The 22,358-nt window shown below is 42.2% G+C and overlaps 2 protein-coding genes across 2 annotated transcripts; one reads left to right on the top strand and one right to left on the bottom strand.

Moving 5' to 3' along the window:
• Positions 1-121: 121 nt before the first annotated feature.
• On the bottom strand, positions 122-3,760 carry PET100 (PET100 cytochrome c oxidase chaperone). The gene is made up of 4 exons (XM_060764416.2): positions 3,631-3,760; positions 1,490-1,576; positions 588-620; positions 122-510 (listed from the first exon to the last, which is right to left on the bottom strand). Exons 1-4 carry the CDS (start codon positions 3,655-3,657, stop codon positions 433-435), a joined length of 225 nt encoding a protein of 74 aa, XP_060620399.1. The 5' UTR covers positions 3,658-3,760; the 3' UTR covers positions 122-432.
• XAB2 (XPA binding protein 2) lies at positions 3,737-22,148 on the top strand. Its single transcript, XM_060764412.2, is given in 20 exon segments — positions 3,737-3,790; positions 3,792-4,016; positions 6,030-6,178; positions 6,755-6,878; positions 8,566-8,763; positions 10,757-10,891; positions 11,032-11,196; positions 12,351-12,495; positions 12,844-12,995; positions 13,584-13,703; positions 13,992-14,123; positions 14,743-14,874; positions 16,349-16,462; positions 17,587-17,749; positions 18,180-18,370; positions 19,102-19,224; positions 19,918-20,089; positions 20,176-20,302; positions 21,709-21,818; positions 21,905-22,148. Coding segments are annotated over 20 exon segments (2,793 nt in total). The 3' UTR covers positions 21,967-22,148.
• Positions 22,149-22,358: the final 210 nt, after the last annotated feature.

Here is a 22,358-nt window from a genome sequence, read left to right as displayed (position 1 = left end):
GTCCTAATAATGGCTGCATTGCTGGTAAACTATTTCTCATCTAGTAATCCAAGTGTACCTCATAAAATACCAGGATATGCACTGTTCAGTCTTCTTGTATAGTGTTTTTATTCAAAGTCACTCAAATGAGAGAAGAGTCAAAGTGAAGCTAAAATGTCAAAAGCTGTGTACATCAAGAGGCAGGAAAAATGACAGAAACAGCTGACCATAATCTGTGTCCTCTTCTCACTCTCCAATATTAGCCTCAAAGGCTCTATTAGGTACATACAGAATCATTACTGGGGAATACCATGTAGATCTGTATTGCAAGTCTCTTCATTCTGTCATCACAGAGTCTTTAGGAAGAACACAATCAGTTTAAACTGAAAAGGACTATAGTGATGGCAAATTTCTTGAAAGTGCTTCACATTTGAGATATAACAAGCCACGCCATTACTCCTTTGCCATTTGCAGCAGCCGCTCCTCCCGCTTCTTCCGCATCCGCTCTTTGAAGTCTTCTAGCTCTTTTCTCTGCCAAAGAGAGAAGTGTCAGTTCCACCAGAAATCCGTTATGTAGATAACACAATTCATTGCTGAGGCACATTTACCTGGTAATCATTTTCAGGTGGATAGATCTCCCTCTGTGGGAAGAAAAGCAAGAAAGAAGAAAATCATTTACGTACAAGAGTACATTGATAGCCTTGTTTTACATTTCACAAATTAATCCAAAACTATCCACTCTGGATTATCTCAAATAGAAGAAGGGTAGGAAAGTCAGAATGTTAGAGGAAATGAACAGGTTCCCTAAACTTCCTCAGTCTGTCACTGTCCCACCTAAGAAAGGAAGTACAAATGACAAAATGCAGTGCTCAGGTGTAAAGCCGAACAGGTTATATGAACTATTTTCTGAGATAGAATAGACATTCTGACTCTCATGCTAAAACAATATTCTTATCCCATCCAGTTTGCATTAGTGCAACATATATTTTTAAATAAACAAGAAAAAAAATCTCTGGAAGTACAACAAGAAGAAAAAAAACCAAAACAAACCCAGCACAAAGAGCTGAGCATTTTTCATAGTCTCAGAAGTGTGAATGGCAGTTGGAATATGAATGAAAAGCACAAATTGAATCCGCTGCCTGAAAAGGATAGCTGTAATCCTGAAGAGGAGCATGCTGTTTGAAAAAGCATTTTGATGCAGATTCCACTTCCTGTTATTACTTAATCTCTTGCTTTTTCTGACATAACAGACCAAAAGTGACTCAAAAACAAGATCAAAACTATCTTGTGGGCAATGGCACAGTTCAACGCATCTGCCTTGTCAGAGCTAGAATCCAAGCAAGGGTTTCAATGACAATACAGTAAAATAACAGCAGGTGTGTTTTTTTTCGCATTCCAAGCACAAAGCTGAAGGCAACAGCACTACCTTAGGAAAGAAAGAAAAAGTCCCTGGAAAGGACTATTCTAGACCATACCTTTACTCAATTTATAACTGTAAGTGAATACTAACCTTCCGTTTGACTACATATTCTTCAAAATATTCTGCCTGGTTTGAAATCCAGAACATAGCAACAGGGAATGTCAGATACAGCATCATCTAGAGAAGAAGGAGACAAGTCAGAAGGTGATACACTGGTTATATCAGCCCATCAAGGGTTAACACGCAGTTTCAATAGACAGCATCCAACTTGTTCCATGAGGACAAAGTCTCTCCCATCTCTCCTCTTCTGCTAAAGAGACTACTTAAACCCCCATGGAAGGGGGGGGGGGGGACCTGCCAATATTCCTAAACTAAACTTCTAAAGATGCAATTGTTTCTGCATTAAAAAAACCACCATCTGATGCCACAAATCTTAAACACTGGGGCCTGAATCCAATTTGCATTATCCCAGGAGGTGCCCTTTTAAGCAATAAAATTTAAATAACTGTGTGTTATCATTTGGCAATTCATTCAAAGGGTCTACTGCACTTGGGAACAGCCATTCATTTAGCATGACCTTTGTAACAAGGAGAACCAAGCAACCAAGAGCAGTAGAAAGCACTGTGCACAACAAGACAGCAAGACAGGTGATAATACCATCCCCGGCACTAAATCAAGATTATTGAATTGAATATTTGCCTTATATGTTGGAAACCACCCTGAGTCCCTTTGGGGAGATAGGGCGGTATACAAATAAAATTTGATTATATTATTATTATTATTATTATTTGTCCTAAATCATGGATATATAGGCATTTAAAAGGAAAACACAACAATAATAATATCCAGTTTTCTCTCCAAAACTGGGGTTCATAATTACAAAAGAAATTACAATAAAAAAATCATATCATCCTAGAGCTGAAGCAAGGAATAGACACGACACAAGCTCCTACAATTATTCTCCCGTTATCTAGGTGGAGGCCAAAAGGGGGTGCTACAGAGAGAGAAGGAGGGTGTGGTGTTTTTTTTTAATCATGTCAGAAGCAGCTTGGGAATATAGTGTTCCCTTGCTACTTCACGGTTTGCTTTTAGCGGACTCGCTGTTTTGTGGATTTTGAAAATATTAATATAAAATATAAAATATTTACATCCACTGGAGGCCAGGGACCCTGGCCTGAGTCGCGACAGGAAAGACCTGCCTCCCTGGCCTCCACAGACCCCGGAAGTGTGGCGGCCTGAGGTGTGGTGGGGAAGGCCTGCCTCTCTGGCCTGCCACTGCCTGTGTGGCTCCAAAGTGCTCTGCAGGGGTCTGTGGAGGCCAGCGAGGCAGGCAGGCGCCCTTGGGATGGGCCGGGAGGCAAGTAAGTAAGTGCAGGTAAGCAAATAATATATAAAATAATGTATACATATTGAAATTAATATGGCGTCCCTACTTCACGGATTTTCACTTATTGCGGGGGGGGGGGGGGGGTCCTGGAACGGAACTTCCGCAATAAGAGAGGGAACACTGAATACTGCAAGTTGCTTCTGGTGTGACAGAATTGGCCGTCTGCAAGGACGTTACCCTGGGAACGCCCTGATGTGTTACCATCCTGTGGGAGACTTCTCTCATGTCCCTGCATGGGGATCTGGGGCTGACAGATGGGAGCTCACCCTGTCTCACGGATTTAAACTGCTGACCTTCAGGTCTTTCAAGTCAGCAATTCAACCGGCAGAAGAGTTTAACGCTTTGCGCCACCGCTGCTCTGTTGTATGACATGGGGAGGGGGAATAAACAGTGAAAACAGAGAAAACGGTTTTCCTCCTTCAACTCCCCCCCCCAATAAAATGGAGCACCCTCTCTCTAGCGCCCCTTTGTGGCCTCCACCCGGATAATGGGATAGTACCGTATCCCACTTTACTCTCAAAACAACTTAACTTTTTTTAAAGTGCAATTAAAAACATATCACCCCATAGACAATGAATGGCTATGGTAGAATTGAGGGCTTTTTAATTGTAAGTCCATTTCGAGCCTAATGTTTTGGAGAAAGCAAGATGACTGTGATAATTACGAAATTATCACATTATCGCCAGTATTATTTTAATATATTTATTGTCATCATGAGCCAACTTCCCACCCGCCTCAATCCCTGGCGTCCAAAGGGGCTCACGGTTACATTCACACCCCTCTCTGCGAAGTCCGGCGGGCCCCTCCTCCCTCCCCCATTCCCCGGGAAACCTGGGCTACACACCCGGAACACCTCCAGCTTCACTCCCATCGCGGCGGCAGCGACAGACGGTCCCTGACCCGCTCACGCCCCCAGACTCCATTGACTCCGCCCCGAAACCCTGTCCAAGATGGCGGGCGGGACTAACATGGCGGCCGAAGGAGGAAGAGAAAGAGGAGGGGCGAGAGCTGCGGAGGACACGCCCCCCGCTCAAGGGCAGCCAATCGGATCAGGGAGAACGCCGCGCAGCCAAACGGGGGGGGGGGGGGGGGGGAGAGAGAGAGAGAGAGAGCTGGAAGGTTGATGGCCAACACCTCGACGTCATTTTTGCGCGCCGTGTTTGGACTGAGCAGGAAGAGGCCGCGATGCCGGAGCTGGAGACCGTGCTGGGGAAGCGGGATCTTTTCTTCGTGAGTGGGCCGCGGGGAAGCTGCGAGGGGGCGGCGTGCTCGGGTTTTATCACTGCCTAGTGCCCGCGTACAGAGTGTTGCCTTCTAGTTATGAAGCAGATTGGACTGCGCGAGGAGGAGGCTGATGGCCTTTCATAGAATCATAGAATCAAAGAGTTGGAAGAGACCTCATGGGCCATCCAGTCCAACCCCCTGCCAAGAAGCAGGAATATTGCATTCAAATCACCCCTGACAGATGGCCATCCAGCCTCTGTTTAAGAGCTTCCAGTGAAGCAGCCTCCACCATACTCCGGGGCAGAGAGTTCCACTGCTGAACGGCTCTCACAGTTAGGAAGTTCTTCCTTATGTTCAGATGGAATCTCCTCTCTTGTAGTTTGAAGCCATTGTTCCTTGTCCTAATCTCCATGGAAGCAGTAAACAAGCTTGCTCCCTCCTCCCTGTGGCTTCCTCTCACATATTTATACATGGCTATCATATCTCCTCTCATCCTTTTCTTCTTCAGGCTAAACATGCCCAGCTCCTTAAGCCGCTCCTCATAGGGCTTGTTCTCCAGACCCTTGATCATTTTAGTCGCCCTCCTCTGGACACATCCCGTGGCCTTCTGAAGCACGAAATCATTACGTAAACTCGGTATCCGCTGGGATTTTGCTCCAGCTCCCTGGATCCCAACATCAGTGGGTGCTCAAGGTCCATTCGATACAACAACGTTATAAAACGGGGTCCCATGTTTAAAATGGCAAAACCAAGGTTTCCTTTTGGAATTCTTTGGAATATTTCAAACCATGGGTGGTTGAATCCGTGGACGAAGAGGGTCAATTATAGCCCTGCTAAATGGCAAGCAGCTGAGTGACTTAACCATAAAAAGGCTAATCATGATATAGCCAGTTGAAGGGAGAGGTTGACAAGCTGGAATATGTCCAGAGGAGGGCGACTAAAATGATCAAAGGTCTGGAGAACAAGCCCTATGAGGAGCGGCTTAAAGAGCCTGCCAGTTTAGCCTACAGAAGAAGAAGACATGATGAGGGCCATGTATAAATATGTGAGAGGAAGTCATAGCGAGGAGGGAGCAAGCTTGCTTTCTGCTGCCCTGCAAACTAGGATGCAGAATAATGGCTTCAAACTACAGGAAAGAAGATTCCATCTGAACATGAGGAAGAACTGGGTTGTTGTAGGTTTTTTCGGGCTGTATGGCCATGGTCTAGAAGCATTCTCTCTACACCATGGCCATACAGCCTGAAAAAACCTACAACAACCCAGTGATTCCGGCCATGAAAGCCTTCGACAATACATGAGGAAGAACTTCCTGACTGTGAGAGCTGTTCAGCAGTGGAACTCTCTGCCCAAGAGTGTGGTGGAGGCTCCTTCTTTTTAGATTTTTAAGCAGAGTTTGGATGGCCATCTGTCAGGAGTCCTTTGAATGCAATTTTCCTTCTTGGCAAGGGGTTGGACTGAATGGCTCACAAGGTCTCTTCCAATTCAATGATTGTATAAACACCTTCAAGACTTTGTATCAAAAGAGGTGGAACTACCTGTTCTCTGCAAGCTTGTTTTGTTGCAAGATGTCCTCATGGAACATATACCGTAACATGACCAATGAGTGCTATGGCGATGGCAGCATGTTAAAGGCCTCTGGCTCCTGTCAGATAGGAATTTGTCACTGTGTCATTGCAAATTATTTGACAGCAGGTTCGGACCACTTAAAAATTAATTTGGTGCTTAGTAACACTAGCAATGGTTCTCTAAACTGAATTGGTATCATTGTTTCAAATTATAGTTAAAGTTGGTGACTTACAAAGGCTTACTAAAGTCAACCTAATAAGTTTGTGATTGGGGTAAGATTGGAAAAATGCAGTCTTGACATTCTTAGCTACATGCATGTTGAGTTATGAATTCTTCCCATTTCCTAGTCTGGATGTAGCTCTATTGATGTATCAAAGCTGTTTTTTCTTTTCAAATCTAATGATGTTTCCTCTTCCCCCGCCCCCCCCCCCCCCGCATTCTTTGCACATGCAGGAGGAGGAAGACCTACAGTATGAGGAGGAAATCCTGCGTAATCCTTTTTCTGTCAAATGCTGGATTCGTTACATTGAATTCAAACAGAATGCCCCAAAGCATATTCTGAATCTGATTTATGAGAGAGCTCTTAAAGAATTGCCAGGGAGGTAAACAGTAGTTTCATCAAATAAAAATGTGCATATTATATACAGGGATTGGAAACCTTTGCTCTCTAGTGGATGCAGCTCTTACTTTCCATGATCATGGTGTAAGCATAAGGCCAGGACTTGTCCAGTAGTGAGTATTTAAGTTTTAAGTGTTCTGTGTAGGGCCCAAGCATCCAGATAGAGCTATTCATTGGGGCTTCCTTCTGAATAAACATGCATGTAATCAAGCTATGGTATTTGTTTCAGAATTGGTCAGATCTGATAACTTGGCCCCTCAGGAGACAAAAAGGTTTCCCACACCTATGGCAGGATAAACTTCCCTGTTTAATTTTATTTGAAGAATAATTATTATGATGGGGGGGGGGGGGGACAAATAAAGGGGTTAATCTTCAGTAGTCTGAAATTACTTAACCATAATCTAATTATATATATTTTTGGAAGGTGGTTGACAAAACTTTGGGAGATGGATCCCCTTTGCTGTCCTAATAAGATTTGCATAAAGATAGTAGAAACAACCAAACCGAGCTAGAGGATACTCAGATGTTAAAAGAGTCTTTCTTCCATTGCATTTTGCAGCTACAAGCTATGGTATAATTATCTTAAGCAGCGACGGAAACAGGTGAAAAGCAGGTGTGTAACAGATCCGAGCTATGAAGAGGTGAACAACTGTCATGAGCGCGCCCTTGTCTTCATGCACAAGGTACAGTAGTGTGGGTTAAGCCTAGAGAGGCAGTAAAGCTTTGGAGGAGCAGCAGAATAATTATGCTTTGCTTGTGGTTATGTTATTTAGTAGGAGGCTGAGATTTTTTAGGGCACAATACAAGACACTTTATGATCTATAAGCCCAATATTTCTCAGGTCCAGACCTTCCAAAAGATCCAGTCTCCCTGTGTTAATATGCCACTAGGAAGGCTTTCTCTAAGGGCGTTTCCAGACAGCATAAAAATACGGGTTTTTAAATGGAGAACAAAAAAAAAAAAAACCCAGGGCCTGAGAACACAGACCTGTGGGTCCTGGGATTTCTTCCCCCTCTGTCCTTACAGACTTCCTCTGTATTGGAACAAGATGGAGGCTGGATAGAGGACATCCAGCAGAAGGTTTTGTTTCTTAAAAATCACTCCATTATGCACTAGACCATATATGCACACATGCGAATATCTTAACAAAAATACAGCAGATTTGCATGTGCGCATATGAGGTTCAGTGGATACTGAGGGGATTTTTCCTTTTCCCCAAGTGTTTATTCAAGCTCTGTTTAATATTATAAAGTTTAAAATAAAGAGTTTCGGAGAATTGTAATTGCTGTCTGTTTGTAATTCCTTTAAATCAACTGTGTGTGCCGTTTCATAGCCAAATAAGCCGATCAGCTGTTTGGGGCTTTTTAGAAGGGGGCATGCGCTGAAGTAGTCTCTACAGGGAGGAGGGAAGGAAAGCACATGTTTTTTGCAAGTGCAGTGATGCAAATATGCGCATATTCTGGCCAGAATCAGGATAAAGGGGGACCTATTTACTCATGTTTTTCATCAGTTGCAGCAAATCAGCGCAGATTTACTGCGCTGATTTACCTCGAGAAATCCTGTGTTTTAGGTGCTGCCTAAATGGGCCCTGAGTCCTGCTACTACTACAGGCCCACCTGGTTAAGGACTCAGAAGCTTCTCACTGGCTGTTCCCAGCTAGTGTTCTCACTAGGCCAGTTCACTCTGTAATCCTTTCACTCGCTTTTTAAAAATTATTTAAACAGGCTTTTAGTTGGTTGCATGGAATTATTTATGGTGTGTGTATGTGTTGTATTTTTAACTGAATGTATTTTTAAAAATTAATGGTGTTTTAATGGGCAGATCATTTAAATGTGTTTTCACTTTTTTATTATCAAGTTTTAGTTTGTCTTGTTTTTAAGGTTTTTTTTCTGTACTGGGAGAAAGGCGGCATTTAAATTAAACAAATATGGTACATTAGAGAAAAATTAATTGAATGGTTTTTAAGTTAACACAAGCATAAAAGAGCCCAGAAGAGCTATATACCAAGTTTTGCCACCCAGGAATGCAAAATGAAAGTACTATTAAAAAATGAAGTCATCAATTGAAGCCCATTTAAAGCAGTAGGCTTAGGATAGCAAAAGAATTAATGGAACATGTAATGACTGACAGAATTGTGTAGGGTTAATGGTGATAAAGCTAACTGGGTTTTTGGACTTAGAATTAGATAAATGAGTGGAAGACAGACGTGTGAGTGCCCATTATGCAAAACAGCAAAGAATGGGATCTGTGTATTCACAAGCAGTTCTTTCTTGATTACTGCTTGCTGTGAACTTCTCAAAGGGCAATATGGACTTTCAGTCAGATCAAAGAAGGATGCTGTTTCATTCTAATTATCCTGTGTGCCCATAGATGCCTCGCATATGGCTTGATTACTGCCAGTTCCTCATGGACCAATGTCGGATCACTCGTACACGCAGGACCTTTGACCGGGCACTCCGGGCCCTACCCATCACACAGCACCATCGTATCTGGCCACTTTACCTGAAATTTGTGCGCTTGTATCCATTACCTGAAACAGCTGTACGAGTCTACCGCAGATATTTGAAGGTATAGGACCATCCTGTTTAAAGATGCTAATCTTATCTGGGGATTTTCACCTCTGTGTTACGTAGTTACACTCCTCATGTAAGCCTTGTATTCTTTGTGCTATCGCCAACATTTTGTTATGTTTTGTTTTGTTAGACTATGTTCCTTAACTGGCATTGGTGTGGAGTCAGAAAATTTATTTCAGTTTGTAGTTTGACACTCTTAATGGAGTATTGTATTTATGCAGGGATATTGGAAGATCAGAAGAAAATGACTTCCTGTATTGAGACTGAATATATGACTCACTTAGCTTCTAAAAGTAAAATGGAATGATCGTTCCAAATCAAAGTCTTTACTTGCAGGAAGTGTGACAACAGTCTATTTGACACATTTCTAATTCTCTCAGATAAGAATGTAAATTTACAAATTTTTGTTTTTTTAAAGTTGGACTGCCATCATTTTTATATAAGCAGATTTGTGAGGGTTTTAACATCAAATGTGACCCAGAAATCTTTAGAACTGGTTAAATGAAATAATTTTGCTGAAATGAAACATTGGACTTCCAACTGTAGCCTAGGATTCACAGATTAGTTTTACCATTCCTGAATTGGTTTGTACTAATAGCATCCCCTAGTTTTCTATTCTTTCTCTGTATGTACATACTTTAAGACACTGGGGGATGAGATGCAGAGGAGGTGAGAGTTCCTGATTTTTTTCAGATTGAATAAGTCTTACAGAGAGCAGGCTTTTGTAGTCCTTCATGAAGAGCTTCATCTTCCGTAATTCCCTTTCAGGTACAGATATTAAAGATAAAGATAGGGAATTATATTGTCCTCCAGATGTTGTAGGAGTATAAGTCCCAATAGCTCTAACCAATATGACCAGTAGTGATTAATGATGAGGATTGCAATCCAATAAACTCTACATTGTAAATAATCCCTTCCCCTGTCTTAAAGAGAGGAGACATGGAAGTAATATTTTACTAGATAAACAGCTCCTCTTTTGTAGCTTGAGATTACAAGTTGCTTCTTAGTTTCAGAATCTTGGTTGAATGCACCACTCTATGAAAAATGGCTACTATAAACCTGTAGTTGGCTGTCTTTTTTCTTGTGACTCTTTCAGTTGGCACAAATCTAGTTATTATTGAACTAAAAACACGACAACTTAACGTTCCCATCTATGCTTAATTAACTTTGAGTGACTCACTGTCAATGGCTGTGAGAATTCTGACAGATGCAGCACTTGGAACCAGGTTAATGGTTGGATCTTTCACACATTGCCTACCAATTTTTGTTTAGAATAGTTAGGATACAATTTCATTTTGTAAAAAAAGAAATGAAAATATTGTTTGTAAATGGGTTTGAAGTCCAGTGACTTTCCTAATTATGATTGCTTTGTTTTTGTTTTTTTTAAAAAAACACTGTTGGGATTAGAACTGCATAAAATCTGGGAATAGCCGAGAGCAAGAACTCCCTAGTTCTTTTCTTGACTTGTCCTTAATCTGTTATTTACTGTTGGCAAAATATAGGTTCTCCCATGGAATAGCCGTAGTCTGTTTGACTAGTCTATGTTATGAATCCAAAGATGTTCCTGTTCTTTTGTGCAGAGTGTTCAAGGAATAGTAAGGCAGTTTAGACCAATGAGACACTTTGGGGACTAAATTTGGCTTTAACACTATTCATATAACATTTATTGAAATACAATCATCACAGAATCATATCAGAATCACATCAAGGGAGAGCTCTCATGCACACACACATTCACGCATACTCACTCACACACAGGCCTGCTCCGGCAAAGATGATCAGTCTTTTCCGAGGAGGTGCGGATGCTCCGTTGCCATGGATCAGGAAACGTGCATGTTCTTGGGTTCCCCTTCATTTATAGGCCAAAATCCATCTGCTATATGCAAAGTGTTTCATATATTTCCAGAATCAGCACTTTAATCAGTCTGCTATGTGCTATTGCATTGGTATACCAAGGGTTCTGATGCTTGGATGCATTTCTGTTGTAGCTGAGTCCAGAGAATGCTGAAGAGTATATTGAGTATCTGCGTTCCATTGATCGCCTAGATGAGGCTGCTGTCCGCCTTGCTGCCATTGTGAATGATGAACGCTTTGTTTCCAAGGAGGGCAAATCCAATTATCAGGTGAGGCATATTATTTTAGCCTCCAAAAATGTATGGGGCATCTCTCCTTTCCTCCATCTCAAGATACCTCCTGTGATATCTGCTTTTCCTGCATCTCAGGGCTTCTCGTGGTTTTTGACACTTTGTTCTCTTCTTTACAGCTATGGCACGAGCTCTGTGACCTCATCTCACAGAATCCAGATAAGGTGAAATCTCTTAATGTGGGAGCCATCATCCGGGGTGGTCTGACCCGTTTCACTGACCAGCTGGGCAAGCTGTGGTGTTCCCTGGCTGACTACTATATCCGCAGTGGTCATTTTGAGAAGGTAGGAATCTGTATCAAGAGTTTTCCAATATATGCCCAAGACATAGTTGGAGACAGAACTTGCTGGGAAATTCATAATGGCACAGATCATACTATACAGCTTTCAGACACTTGAGCAGTATCTTTGAATTCCTGATCTATCTGGTCTGACCAAGGTCTTTTTCAGTGATTAGAACAGGGAAACATGGGAGTGGGACAAAATAATCTACACAAGAGAAGGAATTGTAAAAAACTTGAGAGGTTACTGAAAAAACTTTAAAATGAGAGAAACTAATGAACTAAGAAGAGTCAAGGAAGAGGTTTAAAGTGCAGCAATTGTGCTAATGGCCACATTAGGGGTTTTTTTGTTTTGTTTTTTAAACCTCCAGCTTGGGTATAAGTGGAATGTCCAGTGATTTTTTTAAGTTCTTGGGTTTTGTTTGATGCTGAGATCATCAAAAGGGTAGGGAAAACCATAACAGATAAGCAGGAGAAGGCTGCCGAGAATTGGTACTCAGTAATAGAGTCTCTCTTTTGTTGATATATGGACAAAACTCCAAGCCTTCCAGTTGAAGCTTCAGGTGATCCTGCAATTCCTGTTGAAATGAGGATCAAAAATACAGTTTTAATCAGGGGATGTTGAATTTGAGGCATGAATTAATCCCATTATTTCCCCCTTTTTAATTGTTTGAGCTCTGAGCTCAGGCAGTGATCGCTTTGGGAAGAGATGGGTGACCTATCAGCGTTGTTCAGTCTCAACCAAGAGGCAGCTTCCTCTTTGAGTGAATCAACACTAGAATTGATGTGGTTTGACACCACTTAACTGCCATTGCTCAATGCTATGGAATCGTGGAAGTTGAAGTTTTACAAGGTATTTAGCCTTCTCTGCCAAAGGGGGCTGGTGCCTTTCCAAACAACAAATAGTATTGAGCCATGGCAGTTAAAGTAGTGTCAAACTGCATTAATTGTTCAGTGTAGATGCACCCTTGGACCATTGATTCCTCCTTTACTGCAAAAGGTGGGTTGTTGACTTTGCTTCCTTAAACCCAGTTTCTTTTAAAGTTATTGGACAAATAAAAGCTGCTGGATGGTTGCTGCTGAGAACAGAGGCACCTAACAAGCCCACCTTTGTGAGCTGGACCAGTGGCAGTGACCTCTTCATGCTGTCTCTCTTAGGCTCGTGATGTGTATGAAGAAGCTATTCAGACAGTGATGACGGTGCGGGATTTCACTCAAGTTTTTGACAGCTATGCCCAGTTTGAAGAGAGTATGATTGCTGCAAAGATGGAGACCACATCAGAGATGGGGCGTGAGGAGGAGGGTAAGGATGGATGGAGGTTGATGCTGCTCCTTTCCTTTAGGAAGAGAAGCATGTCTCACTTTAGGGAGTGAGAACATATGCCAGGACCAGTGAGATATCTTGAAGTTATCCATGAGCCTTGCCAAACCATTTACTTTATAGTGAATGTTTCTTGTGATGGTGCCATCATTGAGAGAACTTTCTGTTTAACAGGGAAAACTCCACCACACCCCAACAACTATGACAATTCCTAGTTCCCTACATCCTAGATGGATACATGGAACTTGGGATCACTAGAATATTTTGGTAAGAACATTGATGCCTTCCTACCCTTCTTCATTCCTGTTCCTTTTTTCCATGGGGAAACAGATGATGTCGACCTGGAGCTGCGCCTGGCACGCTTTGAGCAGCTTATCACACGCCGGCCTCTGCTTCTCAACAGTGTCCTTCTGCGCCAGAATCCTCACAATGTGCATGAATGGCACAAGCGAGTGAAGCTGTATGAAGGCAAGCCTCGAGAGGTAAGAAAACTCTTAGCAAGAAGGACCCGTTCTCGGATCCAGGAGGGGAAAACTACAGAATCCTTAGGATAGCCAAGGTTGGAGTACACAGCCCTGTTAAGTACTGGGACTTAGTACTTGTATAACAAGTTATGTTTCTGAGACTGGCATGAACAATGAAATTCAGGTCTTGGTGTTGATCTGAGTTCCATCCCTGAACTGGGAACTGCTACAACCCAACTACAACCAGACTGATAGAAGTATTTGCTCAGCATTTGTATCTGTGAAAGAAGAGGAGAAAGAGAGGTGGAACATAGCTGTACAGGGGATTTTAGCTTGAAGGCTAGGCAACCATGTTGTGATGAGCTAAACATATAATGAACCTTTTCTCCCTATTTGTTGCTGTTCTGTGATCCATGACATGGGGGAGTGGGAGTCTCTGTCTACAAAGAAGCAAACTCATACCTGGAAGAAAGAATTGGTTACATGAGATGATCTCTCTTAATACTAATCTACTGTGCTTCACAGCAAGGCCCATTGAGCTGTGCAGGAAGAAATGTGAAGATGAATGCTTATTTTCTTTTACTGCCTTCTGCCTTCTCTTTCCAGATCATCAACACGTACACAGAAGCAGTGCAGACGGTTGACCCATTTAAAGCCACTGGGAAGACCCACACACTGTGGGTTTCTTTTGCCAAGTTCTATGAGGTCAATGGACAGATAGAAGATGTGAGTGGTGCCTTCCATTTGCCCTTTTTTCAGCTGTTGCCTACATTCACAACAGAAAGGAGTGGATTCTAGGCAGTTAATACTCCACAGGCTAATCTGTACAACCCTTAATAAGACCATTGGGGCTGTGGAAAGGGGAATGGTTCTTAGCGATGCGGCATTGCTCCAATAAAGAGCATTACCTTTCATGCGTAACTTAGCCCAAATAAAAGAAAAGCTGTAACTGGTGGGCAGGGGGCTTTTCAGGGCTGGATTACATCCTAACCTTGCCTGCCTCACTTGTCCCAGGCCAGAACCATCTTTGAAAAGGCCACCAAGGTGAATTACAAGCAAGTAGACGAACTTGCCAGTGTGTGGTGTGAGTATGGAGAGATGGAGTTGCGGCATGAGAACTATGACCAAGCGCTACGCATCCTACGGGTAAGAAAAACAGTGAACAATGGAAACAGCCCAAAGGATCTGATAATAAAGTAGGAGAGGTTCTTTAAGCTCTTCACAGGGTTAGAGTTTGGTTTGTTGTTTTGTTTTTTTATTGAAGAGCTATTTACGTTTTCAAATTCATGCACAGGTCATCTCTATTCTGTGCATATCTTCCTAGAGCAATGGTTCTCAACCTGTGGTTACCCAGATGTTTTGGCCTTAAACCCCCAGAAATCCTAATAGCTGGAAAACTGGCTGGGATTTCTGGGAGTTGTGGGCCAAAACACCTGGGGACCCACAGGTTGACAACCACTGTCCTAGAGAGAGAAGGATTTAGTGACTGGAATGGAAAAAGCCTCTCCATTGCCCCACGAGCAAAATAGCACATTATAGATACAAAAATGCAGACACCAAGACCCGTGAATTTTTCTGTCCAGAAGGATAAAGCAAGCAGCCTAGTCTTCCTCCTGTTGGAAGGCAAATGTGTGGGTCCACAAGTTCTGAGTGTGTTTTCTAAATGAGCCCAGTTCTTAGTCTTCACCATGTGCTTTTAGGAATTGTTGTATCACAGACTGTTTCTTGCACTTTTGCCAACATCAATGTTTCCTTGTCCCGTCAGAAAGCTACAGCCATCCCAGCTAAGAAAGCAGAGTATTTTGATTCCTCAGAACCTGTGCAAAACCGTGTATACAAGTCCCTCAAAGTTTGGTCCATGTTGGCTGATTTGGAAGAAAGTCTGGGCACTTTCAAGGTAACTGTGGCTTTCTTGGTTTCTTTTGTTCCTAATCACCTTGTCCAGACAGCAGAAGTACAAGTTATGTTTAGCATTCCAAAACTGTCCACCTGTGTGGGTGAGGTAGTGAACCTATGCTTTGTAGTGGATCAGTGTATACAGGTATTGTTCCATGCAAAATGAAAAATTAGAAATATTGACCATGTATGTAAGGTGGATTTGAAACATAAACTAACTATGTATTTAGACTTGGGTCCCATCTTCAAGATTTATAAATATGTATATGTAAGTATTCCAATACCTTGGGAGAAAAAGGGTTTCCAGTATGAAACACTTTTGCTCTCAAGCATTTCAGATAAGAGATACTGAACCTGCATTCATTGTGTGTTCCTAACAGTATTACTGCACTACTCCATGGCTGATTTATTATTTAATAATATTTAATCTTTTTTTGTTTATGTGTGTTTGGGAATTGTGAGAGGAAGTAAATCCTGGGCAATAAAGGGAGAATAAACATCTGGAGATTAGATTAAAGACAAATTAGAAATCTGTTTCTGGTTTAGAGTGGCAAAAAATTTACTATTGGGAGAAGCTGCCATCCGAGGGAATTCCTTTGCTGCGTGAGAATTCTGAAGACTAGAAAGAGTCTTTTAAGGGATGCGTAAGGCAGCATTAAGCATTTGAACTTGTTTCTAACTGGTACTGAGTCAAATCTTAGATGTTATAGTGAATTCTTAATTTGTGAGTTACCACTAGACATATAGCTCATCTGAGCCATTCAGTGTAAGACACATTCACAGTTCTTTGCCCTCTTTAAAACATTGTAGAGATGTTTTCCTCTTCCCATCCCTTTTTGGTCGTAGTTTTGAGATAGCAGTAAAACACTGAGGCTGTCTGCTTCTTTCAGAGAGTAGTGAGACAAAGAGAATTGGTGTCCATTTCCCCTTGTACGTCTGATTATATCAAGCTACTTAACATGAAGCCCACTTGTTTGGGTCATTGGTCTGCCTGTGCCTCACTTACATTCATTGCTTCTAAATGCTCCCACAATCTAGCTGGGAGCTGTTATGGGACCCCCTTTTTGTGTCATACAAGCCTAGGGAGCATCCTACATTGACAAGTGATGAGTGGCAATAATAATAATAATAATAATAATAATAATAATAATATATTTCGCCCTTCTCACCCCGAAGGGGACTCAGGGCAAATCACAGTACACATACACAGCAATGCTGCTTTGTATAGATGATACACCGATAGAACAGAAAGGAGGTGTGTTGTTTTGACTTGGTGCCAGTAACCTATGACTGAAAAGACATGCTCTGTTGTTAGCAGGGACACAAGGATATGATAAGGGATTCTTTCCTTGTCGTCTCCACACTGCCTTGGGAGATAGGAACAGGACTAGGGGATCTTGCAATGCCTGTAATTCTGATATTGTAGTGATCCGGTGACCCTAGTATCAAAGCTTCTTCTGTGTTACCTTCCATAGTCTACTAAAGCTGTGTATGACCGCATTCTGGACCTCCGCATTGCCACCCCCCAGATCATCATCAACTATGGCCTCTTCCTGGAAGAGCACAACTACTTTGAGGAGAGCTTCAAGGTGAGTTGATGGTGTCCCTCTGCGCTCTATAGCAGCCAGGATAATAGAATTGTACCTGGTTTGGAGCTGCTGATGTTGCAGAGGAGAAAACTTCAAACTTGAAGCAGCTAAAATATGCTTAGCACTGTTGCTTAGATAACAGAAGAAAACCCTGCAGAGCCTTCAACTCTAGCATCTTTGGACAAACTGGGAAGGGAATATATATCAGGTTATGCAACAAGGGCTGAGTGAAACAGAACTGCAACAAAATGAATGATTTACCATATTTACTCGAACCTAATGCTTTCCTTTTTTGGCTAAATTACTTTCCCAAAATGAGGGTGTGCATTAGATTAGTGTGCTATGGTACTCTTAGTACTGAGCCAAAGCAAAAGAGGAAACTTTTGCACTTTGAGCTGCTCTTTAAGGAACGTCATTTGTACTTGAATTGCCATGGCTCGGTGCTATTCAGTGCTGGGATATGTAGTTTGATGAGGCATCAGCATTCTCTGGCAGCCCCCATGACTCAGTTGCATTGAACCTGGCCAGTTAAAGTGGGTTCATTCTGCCGTATAGATTCTCCCCAAGCTTATTTTTTCCATTCTTGAAAGTGTTGGTACGCTAACATTTTTGTTTTTAAAGAAGGAATTCTTAATAGGCAGCGATTGTAATATGCACTTTTTTGGCCAAATTACAAACAATGCACTTTTTGCTGCTGTGCATTACATTTCCCAGCAAATACTTTTTGGGTTTCAGAGTTTTGAAAATTTGAGGTGCACATTAGATTTGATGGTGCATCAGACTTGGGTAAATACAGGTATATTCTACAGTGTGTTGCTAAAATGCTGAACAAGCTGAGACTTTTGGAAAAGAGGTAGAGTGAGGAGAACAGAGGCTCATAGTTATGTGCTAGAACACACAATTTGCATGCAAACTGTTCCTGGCATCTCTGATTAAAATGCCTCTTTGGTTAATAAGACTAGAAAAGGACTACTCTGTTCTGGAGACCTTGGATGGCTGCTAGTGGTCAAAGTAGATGCTATGGTGATTTGATTTAGTGTGTCAGTTTTATACATTCATGCAAGGAATGGCAGGAGCTTTCTGAGACAAAACTCCCAGTTCTCACTGTCTATTCTTTCTGGCAGGCATATGAGAGAGGCATTTCACTCTTCAAGTGGCCAAATGTGTATGACATCTGGAATACCTACCTAACAAAATTCATCGACCGCTATGCTGGCAAGAAGCTGGAGCGTGCTCGGGACCTCTTTGAACAGGCATTGGATGGCTGTCCCCAGAAATATGCTAAAAGTATGTGATTCTATGAATAGGGTGGAGATGTTAATCCATCCCAGTGAAGTGGGTGGACAGAGGTTGATAGGTGATCAAAGAAGCTGAGTCTTGTGAAAGTGCAGCCAGAGTTGTATCCTGTCCTGAGCAATTTCATTTGGTAGCTGGTTAGAGGGGATTAAGTCTTTCGTGGGGCCTAATAAATGTTTATCTTTTAAGTACTGTAGGTAAAAAATGCTTCTCCATCTCCCCCTCCCTCACTGAAGGAGAGCGATGTGGTCAGACTAACTCCCTGGAGGCAGGGTTTGTTTATATCTTTTGATCTGATATAAAGAGTTCCATAACTCTACACCCATAAGCGACAAAAGAATGACCAAAGAGCCAGCGAGAGATAGCATGACTTGCATTTTCTTAGCTATCTGTTCTTATCTATCTGACTATCTATTCTTAGCTATCTATCTCCTGTATGCAAAGCTGGAGGAGGAATATGGCTTGGCCCGCCATGCTATGGCAGTGTATGAGCGAGCCACTCAGGCTGTGCAACCTTCAGAGCAGTATGACATGTACAATATCTACATCAAGAGAGCCGCTGAAATCTACGGTGTCACACACACCCGCAGCATCTATGAGAAGGCAATTGAGGTTAGTTTTTTCCTCTCCAAACAATGCTAATTGCAGGTCAGATTACATCCCCCAATTTATAGAGAAAGTAATTTGTCCCATATTTATTCCCTATTTGAATAGATGAGAATAAATAAATAAAAATGAATAAATAACAACAACAATTGGGGCTTTCCAGAAGCAGATATTTTTATTTGGGGCAGTTCTTTCCCAACTGTGTATGTGTGTTGGTATCTGGGAGAAAACCAGGCACCCAAAAATGTCACTTGGGGACACGATACCTACTTTGCCTTAAAACAAAAGAAGTGTAACCCTTGTGTCATCACCACTAACCAGCCTGGGGACATTGTGCCATGTGTTCTTGTTGTCTAATACAGTTCCAAGTGTTGAGTGCAATTTGATAAACCCTTGTTCACTTGAGACTGCCTTTTCCTGTGAACATTTCCTTGGAGCCTTTCTATGGCCCATTCAATGATGAGGGCAGTGGGAGCAGCGGGGAGAATTTCTTATGTATTGATATCCCACCCTCTTGCTTTGGGCAGTCTGCCCAGGGAGCTCATTTTCTTGCTCACTTGGGCTTCTTTTGTCACTTAAGAGCTTACCGATTTCTTAACACTGGCACTTTTTTTCTGCTGATACTGTAGTCTTACTGTTTTGTGCATTTTCATTTTATCTGTTACTGCTAGTTATTAGCTGCTTTGGAAGTAGAAAAAGGTGGGGTACAACTGTCAACAAATGACCTTGTCGTCCAGGTGCTGTCAGATGAACATGCCCGGGAGATGTGCCTGCGTTTTGCTGATATGGAGTGCAAGCTGGGTGAAATAGATCGGGCTCGGGCCATTTATTCCTACTGTTCACAGATTTCTGATCCCCGTGTAAGTGACCTGTTACAAGTACGAGATAGCTGGTTAGGCATCTTCACACAATTGTTCTTTATTTCCAAGAAAAAAAGAAAAAAATAGATGCTCTTTTGGATGAGCTAGGTTCAAATGAAGACAGGTTGGAAATAGGTGCCAGCATCATGGTGATTCTGGGAGACCAGGGTGGAATTCCTGCTTAGCCATTGAAACCAGCTAAATGGCCTTTGGGAAGCCAAATTCTCTCATTGGCAGAAGAAGGCAAATATTAGGCCCCTTTGAATAAATGTAAAGAAACCCCTGTGATAGGTTCATTTTAAGATTCCCATGAGAAAGTACTTGAAGGCACACAACAGCAGCAAAGGTTAGACATCCTAGCTCTTTATACCCTTCAGATATTGATTGGTAACAGTGATATTTTTGCAAATATATAACATTCTGTAACTTTTCATATATTTGGGGATGAAGACTTAAAGGGGGGGGGGGGAGGAGTTGTTCTCTCCATAGTCTGTTGCTTAAGGACTGGCCAGATCTGATGTAGAGAATATGTAGAACAGCAGCAATTGACTCTACATTTCTGCATTTAGCTCCATCTTCCCTGTATTGCTCTTGCCATGATAATGCAGAAATGCTGAAATGAAAGGTTTTGCTCAAGCATTACTGCTTCTTCACTAATTGCTCCTGAAACACGGACCTGTTTCCTCTCTCTAGACCACTGCCAACTTCTGGCAGACATGGAAGGAATTTGAAATCCGACATGGGAATGAAGACACTATTCGGGAGATGCTGCGCATCAAAAGAAGCGTGCAGGCGACCTACAATACTCAAGTCAATTTCATGGCCTCTCAAATGCTTAAAGTTTACAGCAATGCCACAGGCACAGGTAAGCTTTGCTGTGCTACTGGACAGAAGGCAGTGGCAGCTGTATCTCCTTCCTACTCCTCCCTTCTGCTTCTCTTCTGCTTTCAGTGTCTGACTTGGCACCTGGACAGAGTGGCATGGATGACATGAAGCTCTTAGAGCAGCGGGCAGAGCAGCTGGCAGCTGAAGCAGAAAGAGATCAGCCTCGAGCGAAGGAGAAGATCCTGTTTGTCAGGTATATATTAGTGTCGGCCAAAGACTCCCTCCCTCTATTTTGGCAAAACATCCAGGGCAGGAACTGGGCTCTTCTGAAATCCTCCGAATGCCCCTTGCCCAGGGTATATCTGCTGATGTAAAGGTCAAGATCACAAGATCAGCCTCTCACTCAGCTGGTGGTTTTCCTTGCCCCCCACAGGAGCTTATCAGGGGTTCATCCTCTGGTCCACCTACCCTAGAGACCATATTTTTTTGGAAGTTGATAAATAAAACCAATGTGTATCAATCAGTCCTGCAAATGTGAAGGCTGTGTGGTATAGTTTAGTGGTTCCCAACCTTTGGGCCTCCAGAGATTTTGGACTTTAACTCCCAGAAATCCTAGCCAGCTTACCAGCTTTTATGAACGGTGGGAGATGAAGTCCAAAACACCTGGAGGCCCAAAGGTTGAGAACCACTGGAAAGCTGTTGGTAAGAGGTGCTATACGGGAAGGATTAAAGCAGGGGTCCTCAAACTAAGGCCCGAGGGCTGGATACGGCCCTCCTAGGTCATTTACCCGGCCCTCGCTCAGGGTCAACCTAAGTCTGAAACAACTTGAAAGCACACAACAACAACAACAATCCTATCTTATCAGCCAAAATCAGGCCCACACTTCCCACTGAAATACTAATAAGTTTATATTTGTTTAAATTGTTCTTCACTTGGATTATTGTAATGTTTTAAGTGGGTTTTTTTGCACTACAAATAAGATATGTGCAGTGTGCATAGGAATTCATTCATGCTTTTTTCAAATTATAATCCGGCCCTCCAACAGTTTGAGGAACTGTGACTTGGCCCTCTGTTTAAAAAGTTTGAGGACCCCTGGATTAAAGAGTAAGGCTTTCGTTTCCCTTTGTTCCCATGTGCTGTAGGCCTATGTAGACCACTTGGAAATGTTATTTTATTAATTATGGTCACTCACATAGCTGTGCTTGTCATGTTAATGCTTAACTAATTATTCTGTATGTTCTGATATCCAGTGTAACTTGGAGTTACACTCTGGCACTTTAGTTGTGATTTGATAGCAGCTAGTTTTAACTACAGATCCTCTGCATTTCAAAATTATTTTATGTGTTGATAGTGGTTGTTTTTTGCAATTTTTATGTGATATTGTTTTATTCTCATGTACTATTTATGTTATTATATTGCACTTGGGGTGCCTTGTAAGCTGCCCCGAGTCCCTTTTGGGAGATGGTGGTGGGATATAAAAATGCTTACTATTATTATTACATTTTGAGGTATAGAAGAGTGATAGGAAGCTGGGTGGATAGCTTGGTCGCCTTATTAGCGAAAGCTATATGTGTGAATTTTTTCCTTTAAGAATGAGTGGATCTCAGAATACAGCTGTTCCTTTTGCCAGATACTAGTTTCCCCCTTATTATTTCTAGGAGCGATGCTTCCCGCAGTGAATTGGCTGAACTCACCAAACAGGCCAACCCTGATGAAATTGACATTGACTTGGACGAAGGAGATGAGAGTGAGGACAATGAGCCTGATGGTAAGAGAAGGCTGGTACTGGGTATGGCTTAATCCTTTTTTTCCTCCTTGTCCTCCATACCAACTCTCATTTCTTCTTTCTTACAGAGGTTCAGCTGGAGCAGCAAAGCGTCCCTTCAGCTGTTTTTGGAGGACTAAAGGATGACTAAGTATCCTGCTATCTTTGGAGGTCTTAAGGATGTCCTTAGTGAATGAACTGCTTTCAGTGAGACTACAGACTATGTCCTGTGAATAAACTTGCCCATAATGTAAGCAGCTGCTTTCTTGCAATGGCCTAAGCTACTGCTCTATTCTGTCCAAAAATGTTATTTATAAAATAATTTTGTCAAAAGGGTGTTGTAGTTTTTTGTGGTAAAAGATAGGAAATGACATCATTTGCTGTGCTCTGCATATATAAGCTTAATTGCCAATAAGTTCTGTCTGATTTTTTGCTGCCTCTCAGTGAGAATCATAACCTCAAAAAGAAGGTGCTAAGTATACATGGAACAGAAAGTGAGGCTATATATGAAACTTACTCTTAAGATGAGAAAATTACTCTCTT

The sequence above is a fragment of the Anolis sagrei genome, chromosome 2 (assembly GCF_037176765.1).
Source record: "Anolis sagrei isolate rAnoSag1 chromosome 2, rAnoSag1.mat, whole genome shotgun sequence".
Taxonomy (NCBI): Eukaryota; Metazoa; Chordata; class Lepidosauria; order Squamata; family Dactyloidae; genus Anolis; species Anolis sagrei.
The sequence above is the reverse complement of the archived record's forward strand: the minus strand, read 5'-3'. Positions and strand labels throughout refer to the sequence as shown.

What these genes read in the sequence shown, in the direction of transcription:
- PET100 (XM_060764416.2), bottom strand. Translation starts at nt 3,657, where the DNA reads ATGGGAGTGAAGCTGGAGGTGTTCCGG. An exon ending in TGAAGCTGGAGGTGTTCCGG is followed by an intron (nt 1,577 to 3,630) that starts GTGTGTAGCCCA and finishes CTTCTTCTCTAG; the next exon opens with ATGATGCTGTATCTGACATT. An exon ending in AATATGTAGTCAAACGGAAG is followed by an intron (nt 621 to 1,489) that starts GTTAGTATTCAC and finishes TTCTTCCCACAG; the next exon opens with AGGGAGATCTATCCACCTGA.